The sequence below is a fragment of the Schistocerca americana genome, chromosome 7 (assembly GCF_021461395.2).
Source record: "Schistocerca americana isolate TAMUIC-IGC-003095 chromosome 7, iqSchAmer2.1, whole genome shotgun sequence".
NCBI lineage: Eukaryota > Metazoa > Arthropoda > Insecta > Orthoptera > Acrididae > Schistocerca > Schistocerca americana.
The window spans coordinates 78,129,230-78,141,566 of NC_060125.1; the positions used below are offsets into that span (position 1 = coordinate 78,129,230).

Genomic DNA, 12,337 nt, shown 5'->3' on the forward strand with positions numbered 1-12,337 from the left:
TAATAGTAGACTGCAGGAGCATCTATAGAAAGGTCCCAGAACTGCTCTCATTAATAAACGGTCACAATGCCCACATGGTACTAGGGACGGAAAGTTGGCTGAAACCAGATGTAAACAGTAATGAAATTCTAAACTCAGAATGGAATGTATACCGCAGAGAGAGGCTGGACAGTGAAGGGGGAGGCGTGTTTATAGAGATAAAAAGTGCAATAGTATCGAGGGAAATTTACGGAGATCCAAATTGTGAAATAATTTGGGTGAAGGTCACGGTTAAAGCAGGCTCAAACATGCTAATTGGATGTCTCTATAGGCTCCCTGGCTCAGCAGCTGTTGTGGCAGAGCACCTGAAGGAAAATTTGGAAAATATTTCGAGTAGATTTCCCCACCATGTTATAGTTCTGGATAGAGATTTTAATTTACCAGATATAGACTGGGAGATTCAGATATTTATAACGGGTGGCAGGGACAAAGAATCCAGTGAAATTTTTTTAAGTGCATCATCTGAAAACTACCTTGAGCAGTTAAACAGAGAACCGACTCGTGGCGATAACATATTAGACCTTCTGGTGACAAACAGACCCGAAATATTTGAAACAGTTAACACAGAACAGGGAATCTGTGATCATAAAGCAGTTACTGCGTCGATGATTTCAGCTGTAAATAGAAATATTAAAGAAGGTAGGAAGATTTTTTCTGTTTAGCAAAATTGACAAAAAGCAGATTTCAGAGTACTTGATGGCTCAACACAAAAGTTTTGTCTCAAGTACAGATAGCGTTGAGGATCAGTGGACAAAGTTCAAAACCATTGTACAATATGAATTAGATGAGTATGTGCCAAGCAAGATCGTAAGAGATGGAAAAGAGCCACTGTGGTACAACAACCGAGTTAGAAAACTGCTACGGAAGCAAAGGGAACTTCACAGCAAACAAACGTGTGGCTCTGAGCACTATGGGACTTAACATCTATGGTCATCAGTCCCACAAACAAACATAGCCAAAGCCTTGCAGAGAAGCAAAAATTACACAAAGCAAATTGTAGTGTGAGAAGGGCTATGCGAGAGGCGTTCAATGAATTCGAAAGTAAAGTTCTATGTACTGACTTTGCAGAAAATCCTAAAAAATTTTGGTCTTATGTCAAAGCGGTAGGTGGATCAAAACAAAATGTCCAGACACACTGTGACCAAAAGGGAACTGAAACAGAGGATGACAGACTAAAGGCCGAAATACTAAATGTCTTTTTCCAAAGCTGTTTCATAGAGGAAGACTGCATTGTAGTTCCTTCTCTATATTGTTGCACAGAAGACAAAATGGTAGATATCGAAATAGATGACAGAGGGATAGAAAAACAATTAAAATCGCTCAAAAGAGGAAAGGCTGCTGGACCTGATAAGATACCAGTTCGGTTTTACACAGAGTACACGAAGGAACTTGCCCCCCTTCTTGCAGCGGTGTACCGAAGATCTCTAGATGAGCGTATCGTTCCAAAAGATTGGAAAAGGGCACAGGTCATCCCCGTTTTCAAGAGGGGACGTCAAACAGATGTACAGAAGTATAGACCTATATCTCTAAAGACGATCAGTTGTAGAATTTTGGAACAAGTATTATGTTTGAGTGTAATGCCTTTCCTGGAGACTAGAAATCTACTCTGAAGGAATCAGCATGGATTTCGAAAAAGACGATCATGTGAAACCCAGCTCGCGCTATTCACCCACGAGACTCAGAGGGCCATATGACCATTTTGCAAAACTACATCTAGATTTTTAAGTGGTTCAGAACATGGTCTTTCCAACGAAAGTACTTTAAGAGATTTTTCCTTGTAAAAGTGGGCCAAAAATAGCTACTTTTGGTGTTTCTACACAAATTGCCAACAATTTGTAAATTATTGGAATGCAGTAGTACAACAAAATTTTGGATTCTAAGACCGTGCCTTGGTACGTTCATACCTGCAAAGATTCAGGTTTAGTCCACAATTACTTCTGGAGGTATAGAAATCCAAACTTCACTTTTTTTCATGCATCTATTTTTTTCAGCTAAGTTTGCTTCAAACTGTCCGTATGAAAACTGTTCAGGAAATCTTTATTATTATTATTATTATTATTTCACTTCAGAGAGCATAAAGTGTTGAACAAGATGGGCTAGCTTTGTTCCATTCAAGAAAATATTGCCAGATATATGTCTCAAAGTTGCCGAAAACTCACAGGTGCACTGCTGATAGCTGCGCTATGGGATCAAACAAATGACTGCCTCTGCAGAAGATGAAACTTTACCAATGTTTATTAGGAACATGTGTAAATGTTCACACACAATTTCAGCAAAATCTGCGATGGTCATGTGAGAACTTTATCCAAAATCAGACCACTTGGTATAGAATGGCTCTACGTTGTACATCTACCTGCTCTGTGACAAATTTGTCTTATATGTTGGAATTGTGTGAACAATATATTTCGCGCGAGATGGCGGAAATTGGACATCATGTGAAATATAATAAGCTTCTCTGGTGCTACTGCTCGCTCTGAGTTTTGTGTGTGTAGTATAACGTTCCTTGGTTATTGTGTTCGATGTATTTTACCTGGAAGTGCAAATATAGTTACTGCCACTAAATGTCTTTTACTCACTATTACTTATTCAACTGTGTTGACTAATAGGTTATGGGCCCAGAAATGCATTTGGAACAAGTATATCCATAATATAGTTGTGAGAAAGTATTGGAAAATTTCCAAGTAGTGCGAGTTATCCTCACAAGATGAGTGCAACTCTTTTGTATTATTCTTTGGTATTATTCTTTACGTCAAGAAAGATGAAAAGTAGCCGTTAAAATGAGCGCAGCACAAATTCTGCAGATTGAAAGACTTATGGGTCGTAAAAACTATGCAATGTGGAAATTTTCAGAAGAAGTGTATTTACATTTGGATGACCTATGGGATGTGGTGGATGGGACAATGAAATCCACAGATCAGAATTATTCGAGTAAGGATAGGAAAGCAAAATCAAAGTTAGTATTACTGGTTGACTCAGTGAATTATGTCCACACTGAAAAAGCCGCAACAGCGAAAGAAGTTGGGCAGACATTATGAAGTGCATTTGAGGATGGAGGTCTTACAAGGAAAGTAGGGTTATTACTTAAGTTAATTACCACTCAGCTGGACAAATGCAAGAGTGCAGACCAATACATCAACAAAATTTGTCACGTAAAACCTACTGAGAAACATTGGGTTTGAGATCGCTGAGGAATGGATAGGGGCACTACTGTTGGAAGGACTGCCCGAAAGGTGTGCGCCTATGATTATGGGGCTGGAAAGCTCAGGTATACCGATCACGGGTGACAGTGGTAAAGTGAAAATCCTGCAGGATGTATAGAGTAGTTCAAGCTGTCATGTACTTAAGAAGGAAACTGCATCTGCTCTTTATTCAAAAAACAGAAAGAAGAATTCAGTGAGGTGCTATAGATGTCATAAGGAGAGGCATATTTTATCTCAGTGCAGAGAAAAAGTAAACCCAAGGTCAGACACGCAGCTAAAGAGGTATACTACTGATAGCCCAGAGAGAGGGACCAATAATAAAGGTGATGGAGATGTGGGTAATTGTCAACTGGAATGTATTTTTGACTCAGGTGCATCTGTGCATATTATTAAAGACAAATCTCTTCTTTATGATGATAAAGATAAAACTCAGATGGGAATGTCTACTGTTGATGGCAGAAAGCTCCAATGTCATTTGGCTGGTAAACTAGACCTATGTAAGTGTAAATGGTGATCCCAATATGGCTACAGCACATGATGACCACTATGAAAAAAATTTTGCGACTAACTTACTGTCTGTAGGGGAAATTGTCAAGAAGAGAAATAAAGTCATTTTTGACATGCACAGAGCAAGAGCAATCAACGTTATAACTACAACAAGTAACGAAAGTGGTATTTTTAAGTTGGATACCATTGACAGTAAACATAGAAATGTTAGTCATTCAGTATACTCAGTGGAAGGTTTTTTATGGCACCGCAGACTTGGACACCTAAATAGAAAGAGTATGTCTTTAATAAGGGACATGGTAAAGGGAATACAGAATTATAGTGTTTCCAAGGACCCTTGCGAGATATGCATAGAAGAAAAACAAGTGGGGCTACCTTTTAAGACTAGTAAAAGCAAATCTTTGAAGGTCTTACAGTTAATCCCTATAGATGTATGTGGCCTGATGGAGTGAGAATCCATAGGTGGGAGCTGTTATTTTCTTATGTTGATTGATGATTATTCACAATATACTCATATTTATTTTCTTAGTTCTAAAGACCAAATGAGTGACACTTTTGAGGAATATTGTAATATGGTGGAAAGGTCGATGGGAAAGAAGGTTAAAAATCATCAGGTCTGATAACAGGAGAGAATATATTAACCAGAAATTGAAGACACTTCTGGCAATATTGGTAATCAGGGACCAAACTGCCATAAGGTAAAGCCCATCTCAAAATGGGGTTGCTGAGAGGACTAATAGGACCACTGTTGAAAAAGCAAGGAACATGATAACTGATGCTGGATTATTAAAAGATTTTTGGGCATAGGCGATATCAACAGCCGTATATTTGAACAGTAGATCACCTACAAAAGCATTAAGGAATAGAACCCCCTATGAGATATGGGTAGGAAGGAAACCTGACATAAGCAATATAACAGCTTTGGGGTGTGATGCAATGACGCACATTCCAGAACAGCTGAGAGGAAAATGGGACCCAAAAGCTAAAAAGTATATTTTTGTAGGATATTGTGAGAATTCAAAGAGCTACCGATTAAGGGATCCATTAGATAAAAGGATAGTTACAAGCAGAAATGTAATATTCTTTGAAAATAGAAAGGACTCTAAAGAGGGCAAGACTCCTAAGTTAACTGCACCTAGTTCTGAGAGTGAAACCTTATGTGAAGAAAGAGAAAGTGAAGAACAGGAAGAGGACAGTCAAAGGCAAATGGAGACTATTTATGATGACAATGAGTTTGAGAATGCACAAAATGAAGAGAACAATGTAAGGTGTTGTTCTCATGTACCAAAACTGAAATAATATCCGGATTTTGAGATGTATGCAGCTTAGTTTTTTAATGATGAGCCAACAACAGTAGAAGAATCAATGAGCAGACCAAACTCTCAAGAATGGAAATAAGTGATGGTGAGGGAACTGGAATCTTTCTCTCAGAACGAAACCTTTGAATGGGTAAATAAGCTATCAGATAAACCATTACAGGCAAGATGGGTATTCACTTTGAAGAGCCCTGAAAATTCATCGCCAAGATATAAAGCAAGACTCGTAATAAAAGGATATTCACAAAAACAAGGGGTAGATTACAAAGAAACTTTTTCACCTGTAGTCAAATATGCATCATTGATATATCTTTTAGCCTTGGCAGCAAAACGAAATTTAACAATTCATCATATGGACATAAAAACAGCATCTTAAATGGGAAACTGGGAGGAGGAGATATATGTCATTCCACCAAGAGAAGTCATGAAAACACGATCGGAAAGGAAAAAGATTTCAGGTTTGCAAAAAAGTGGTTATGGACTTCAACAGAGTGGACATTGCTGGAATTGGTGTCTACATAAAACTCTAATAAATATGAATATGAAGCAATCTAAGGCAGATTCCATTATATACTACAAAAGGGGAAGAGAAGGGATGATGATGATGATGATGATAAAACTAACGACAAATGAGAATTTTTAAGAAACAGCTGCAAACCAAGTTTAAGTTGCATGATTTGGGAGAAGTTTAACATTATTTAGGTATGCAGATCACTAAGGATGAGGAGAGACAAGAATTGAACATACATCAATCATCATATACAGAAAAAAAATCTTAAAGAAATTTGGCATGAGTGATTATAAACCCAAAACTACTCCCATGAAAGTAGGAGTGAAGTTAAATATAAATGAAACAGATGTGGAATGTGACAGGAATGTCCCATATTTAGAAGCAGTAGGGAGTCTGTTATACTTGTCTCAAACATCACAACTCGACATTGCTTTTGTCACCAACACAGTGAGCAGATATTGCTGAGACCCAGAGGAAAAGCTCTGGACAGCTGTGAAAAGGATATTCCAATATCTAAGAGGAACTTCAAACCACGAATTAAGATACCATAGAGAAGGTAATGCAAAACTAGAAGGTTACAGTGATGAGAGCTGGGGGAGTGAATTGGGAGATAGGCACTCCACTACTGGCTACTGCTTTAAATTACTTGGGGCCCTCATTGCATGGTCCTGTCAAAAGCAGAAACCTGTTGCATCATTGAGTACCAAAGAGACCTAGTATACGGTGCTATCTTGCACCGCACGGGAAGCATTGTGACTAAGAACATTAATATCTGAAATAGAACCCATTTAATTGTGGAACCTATAACGATCTTCTGTGATAATAAAGGAGCCATTAACCTAACTAAACACGATGTCACTAGTGCTAGGACAAAACATACTGATATAAGGCACCATTTTATTCAGGACCACAAAGAGCGACAGAACATCGCCATGGACTACATGCACACAGAAGACATGTTGGCTGACCTTCTGACAAAACCCTTGGACAAAGAGAAGTTTGAAAACATTGTGGGGCTATTTTGGTTTATCTTGTGAAGGCAAACCACAAGGGGGGAGTTAGAATTGTTTGAACAATATATTTCATGTGAGATGGCGATAAAGTGCATCATGTGAAATATAATAGACTGAGTTTTGTGTGTGTAATATAATGTTCCTTGGTTGTTGTGTTCTATGTATTTTACCTGGAAGCACAAATATACAGGATTATTACAAATGATTGAAGCGATTTCACAGCTCTACAATAACTTTATTACTTGAGATATTTTCACAATGCTTTGCACGCACATACAAAAACTCAAAAAGTTTTTTTAGGCATTCACAAATGTTCGATATGTGCCCCTTTAGTGATTTGGCAGACATCAAGACAATAATCAAGTTCCTCCCACACTCGGCGCAGCATGTCCCCATCAATGAGTTCGAAAGCATCGTTGATGCGAGCTCGCAGTTCTGGCACGTTTCTTGGTAGAGGAGGTTTAAACACTGAATCTTTCACATAACCCCACAGAAAGAAATCGCATAGGGTTAAGTCGGGAGAGCGTGGAGGCCATGACATGAATTGCTGATCATGATCTCCACCATGACCGATCCATCGGTTTTCCAATCTCCTGTTTAAGAAATGCCGAACATCATGATGGAAGTGCGGTGGAGCACCATCCTGTTGAAAGATGAAGTCGGCGCTGTCGGTCTCCAGTTGTGGCATGAGCCAATTTTCCAGCACGTCCAGATACACGTGTCCTGTAACGTTTTTTTCGCAGAAGAAAAAGGGACCGTAAACTTTAAACCATGAGATTGCACAAAACACGTTAACTTTTGGTGAATTGCGAATTTGCTGCACGAATGCGTGAGGATTCTCTACCGTCCGGATTCGCAAATTGTGTCTGTTCACTTCACCATTAAGAAAAAAATGTTGCTTCATCACTGAAAACAAGTTTCGCACTGAACACATCCTCTCCCATGAGCTGTTGCAACCGCGCCGAAAATTCAAAGCGTTTGACTTTGTCATCGGGTGTCAGGGCTTGTAGCAATTGTAAACGGTAAGGCTTCTGCTTTAGTCTTTTCCGTAAGATTTTCCAAACCGTCGGCTGTGGTACGTTTAGCTCCCTGCTTGCTATATTTGTCGACTTCCGCGGGCTACGCGTGAAACTTGCCCGCACGCGTTCAACCGTTTCTTCGCTCACTGCAGGCCGACCCACTGATTTTCCCTTACAGAGGCATCCAGAAGCTTTAAACTGCGCATACCATCGCCGAATGGAGTTAGCAGTTGTTGGATCTTTGTTGAACTTCGTCCTGAAGTGTCATTGCACTGTTATGACTGACTGATGTGAGTGCATTTCAAGCACAATATACGCTTTCTCGGCTCCTGTCGCCATTTTGTCTCACTGCGCTCTCGAGCGCTCTGGCGGCAGAAACCTGAAGTGCGGCTTCAGCCGAACAAAACTTTATGAGTTTTTCTACGTAACTGTAGTGTGTCGTGACCATATGTCAATGAATGGAGCTACAGTGAATATATGAAATCGCTTCAATCATTTGTAATAGCCCTGTAGTTACTGGCACTAAATGTCTTTTACTCACTATTACTTATTCGACTGTATCTACTCTAATATAAAAAATATATATATTTCAGATTTATTTGGCAACCATGAGGACCATTTCACTTATGATCTATGAAGGTAACATTAGCATACACCTATAATCTATGTGCTGTCTGCTCTTTCAGCCATATCTAAAAGAACAGACACCAAATATATATAATCAAGGTGATGACAGCCAATGATCTCTTCAGTGCAGATGCACACCTAGCTCAAACTCTTATGGTAATCAGCGAGATGCCGTGAATAAGGATGTACAGATGTAAAACACATTGTCCTTGGCAACTGCATGCCATCAAAATTTATGTGCTGATCATCAGCAATCAGATGATTAGATAAATGCAATTAGCAAATGACTTTTACATGTCCCAAAAATCATTATGTATAAGGTCAGTAAAACTATGATATGTAAGAAGATAGTAGGCACATCAGTTTATGAAAAACATCGAATGCTAGAGCTAAACATATTTTAAAAAGTAATTTGCCAGTGAGGTCATTGGTCCGATCTGCAGCTTGACTGGTGTGAGTATTGTGTCTAGTGGAGATGGGTGAGAGGAGAAAGAAGGCAGAGAGTGGGAGGGAGGGTTGAAAAAAAGTGTGCCCGACAGCTGAGCAGGAGGTACAAGGGAGAGGTAGAAGGTGGGACAGTGCATGTGTCAGGAATGCAGAAAGGAGAGGCAGCAGTTGCACAGGACAGTAATGCAAAATGGAGAGGTGGAAGGTGTGCAGGATAGGAATGCAGAATGAAGAAGCACAGCAAGTGCACAGGATAGGAACACTGCAAGAGGTTGGAGCTATAGCTAAACTAGGATTTGCTGCTTGTGTCATACCCCATGATAACCAACAAGCTGTCAATCTGCATGAATGGTCACTACTGAACTGTGCCCAGTAGCAGAGTTAACCATCCAGTGGTAGAACAGGCTGCTGAACACATGCTCAGTTTCAATGGCTGTTTAACAGCCCTTGCCCTCTTAATTCTCCATTCCTTCCTTTCCAACACCAGCCTCTCTGAACTACGTAGATGGGAGCTATTCTTGCAACACATTCTTTGTTTCTATAGTCCTATTTATCACATTCTCTATTAGCTCCTTGCCCCACATTCACCTCAATCCCTACTTCAGTATTGCAACTTCATTAATCTGGCACCAGAACTCCCTTTCTCTGTCTTGTCTACCACTCTCAATTCACTTCTCATCCTCGACATGTGCAACCTGAGCTCATGACTGGAAATTTTGCATGTGCCCAAACTGCATTTGTATGCTGTCAACCTATAGCCTCTCCCTCACAGCCCCTCGTCACCCGTCTCCAGCCCACCCTCCCTCCCTTGCAACCCTCTCACTTCTCACCCCTCATCAAATCCACCACAAGCCACTGAACGGCTGTAGTAGCCGCTGGCACAGTGTAGTGTAAGCTATTGTTGTCCAAGGTTTCAGTCTTGTTAATGTGCTGCTCTTCTTTTTGTTTGTTAGCAGGTACAAATATGTATGCAGCATCTTGACAGAGTAGAATTTTGTGAATGGTGGAATATTTGGAGAGCTTGTTTCAGCCTTTTTGAATGTAATTTCTCTGTGCAGTAAGTTATTTATAGGTTTTAGTTACATGCATGAATTATGATTTTATTTTCATATGAAAAAAGTACCCACAATGGCACTAGACTTCTTTTTTGATTAGAAAGCTCTAATGCACTGTACAAATCCTATAGGCCCACTACTGTGCAGAATGGCCAAAGGACAAATTTATTTGCACCTAAGTTAGTATAACATTACGTGTACTGATTTGGCTTGCAAATTAAGTGATGGAATCCGCACCTTTGCATTTCATATGAATCACTTTGAGTCAACTAATTAAATTCATAAATTTAAGGGATAAAAAAGTCATTCTGGGACAAATTTATTGGTACAAAAGTACCTTACCTTAACAAAATGAAATACATAGAGCCTTCCACTCACTACAATATATAGTTCAACAGAGTAAGAATTATGCTACCAGAAACCATACAGTTTTGCAATTTATGGCACTGGATCACTCAAGCAGCAGAATGACAATATTACATGCAAGTCACAATACATCACAGTGTGAACTAATTCAGTACAGATATATCACTTATAATCAAATGATTATATGTAGAACTATATTTGTCTTCATGTCAAAATGCAACAATGAAACAAAGGAAGACTGGTTGAAGCAGAAGTGGAAGTCATGATACCTCCATGCTACATTCCCAACAAAATAAGCAAGAAAGATCAACAAACTTTATATGATGAATAAATGAGAGGCCGCACAATGAAAATTTAGCCTATGACAATCTAATGGCAAAAATTACAATAGCCTGTAAATCAATAAGTTAATATGCACTCACTTTCACACACAATTTTTCTTCCAACTGCTCTGTAAGCAAGATCATTTCTTTACAGCAAAATGTTTAAGGAAAGGATCGAAGATGTTAACTAAATAACTGATATTTTATTCTGACAAACCTGTTATTGGCACACTTTGTGTTTTCACTCTGAATTTCTCAAGCTCCTTCTGTTGCCTAAATTTTTCCAATGCTAAACTTTCAAGACTAAGTGCTCTGGCACGTTCAAGGTCTTCCTCAAACTGCCGATCATAGTCTGCCGCTTTTGCACTGCTGAACCTGCCACCGAGCTCCGTCATTTCTGCAATTTGAAGATGGCATTGTGTGCCTCAGCTTAAACTCCACCAAAATGTTGAATTTTTGAATGTTTTACTAATTCTGAATGACATGCTACTGTATGAAATAAACAATGTACTTTCCACTGACTTGCCTTTAAAGTAATCAAAGCAGAAACATTGCTAAATTATGATATTCCATGATGAAAAATTAATATGTCCATCACACACATTTTACATGTAAATATTTTCTTTCATCTGAGGTCATTAAATTTCTTGTGAACTGAATCGCAACTTCTACATGATGATATCCTGCAAATAATAGAAAGTTCGCTTATTAAGGAACGAGTGCCTAGCAAAAATGATTGCACTGACTTGTCGAGACTTGGACTACAAGTCTTCCACACTCCCTTTCGAATCAGCAGCAAATACGTTCTCGCCTGTACAAGGATTTTATAAATATAACACAAAACCAAATGTAGATATACAAATCATGATAACTCTGATTTCTGTACTTTCGTTATAAAAGCTGCTTGCAATAATCTACGGAGAGAGTAGCGACGCACTTCGGTGTATTAATGCAGTTTTCCTGTTGACACCCCAGGAAATCAAATACAACAGCTACTTCCATTCATTTTCCAAATAAACAAGCTGGTTATTTGTAATTCTTTCACTTTACGGACGTTTTTCTTAACATTATCGCAACTTTTGTCCGCAGCAACAGGTGTTTAACTATGTTGACAAATATTATTATTAAGCACCAACCACATTTACGCCAAACCTTGACAAACTCAATACTTCAGAAGTTTTAGAGCATATTTGGATACCTCTGACGGATTACTGTACGGCGCTTCATACTAGTTTATAAATCTGAACTGATACGTTTTGACAAACTACTGAAGCATGTGACTATATTAAACCATTAAGACCCCGAAAATCGCCTACCGTTCATCACTTGCAAATAATGAACCACACATTTACAAATCTTATTCTGCCTTATGTCACTGCACTCATCTCACCAAAACAGTCACACATACTGTCAAGAAACGCTTCCTCCAAACATGTTAAGTGAAAGATAAAATCTTCTCTCCTCTCACCGTTAAAACTTTTAATATTTTGTTGTCCTTGTCTCGCACATACTTAAAGCAATGTGCTAGAATTCTTGAAACCTATGACTCATATGGTATAATAAAGCAGAATTTGGTGGATTTCATGTTACCGGGAACACAATTCGCAGCTATTTACATTTGCTTTCGCCGGTTCTCTGAGGAGTTTGTTTACCTGACCTGCTTTTAAGACCCATACAGTTGGAGGAGCTTTTAACTATGAGATTAATAAAAAATAAATATAGTCCATCAAGCCATACAGGCACATTGAAGTACCTCTTGGTTAAGGCTATGAAGCGTAGTCACATAGTCCCAGTTGCAAGTACAGAAAGTGCTTAGATTTATTGGCAATATACCGGGTCATTACGATTAGCCTCTGGAATTATGTTACAGAGAAGGAAGTTCACATCTCGTCGGACCATGGGGGTATTTTTACC

General features: G+C 39.0%; 1 protein-coding gene across 2 annotated transcripts in view; it reads right to left on the reverse strand.

The window, feature by feature from the left end:
• Nucleotides 1-11,846, reverse strand: part of LOC124622081 (phosphatidylinositol 4-phosphate 3-kinase C2 domain-containing subunit alpha) — a 242,435-nt gene extending 230,589 nt beyond the window's left edge. Inside the window, exons 1-3 of one of the 2 annotated variants that reach the window (XM_047147657.1) lie at nucleotides 11,740-11,846; nucleotides 10,950-11,106; nucleotides 10,641-10,820 (exon numbers count right to left, since the gene is read on the reverse strand). In XM_047147657.1, coding sequence (XP_047003613.1) covers nucleotides 10,641-10,818 — 178 coding nt within the window. In that variant the 5' untranslated portion in view covers nucleotides 10,819-10,820; nucleotides 10,950-11,106; nucleotides 11,740-11,846. The remainder of the gene's footprint in view (nucleotides 1-10,640; nucleotides 10,821-10,949; nucleotides 11,107-11,739) is intronic. The other variant, XM_047147656.1, reaches the window with a different exon arrangement.
• Between the last annotated feature and the right edge of the window lie 491 nt (nucleotides 11,847-12,337).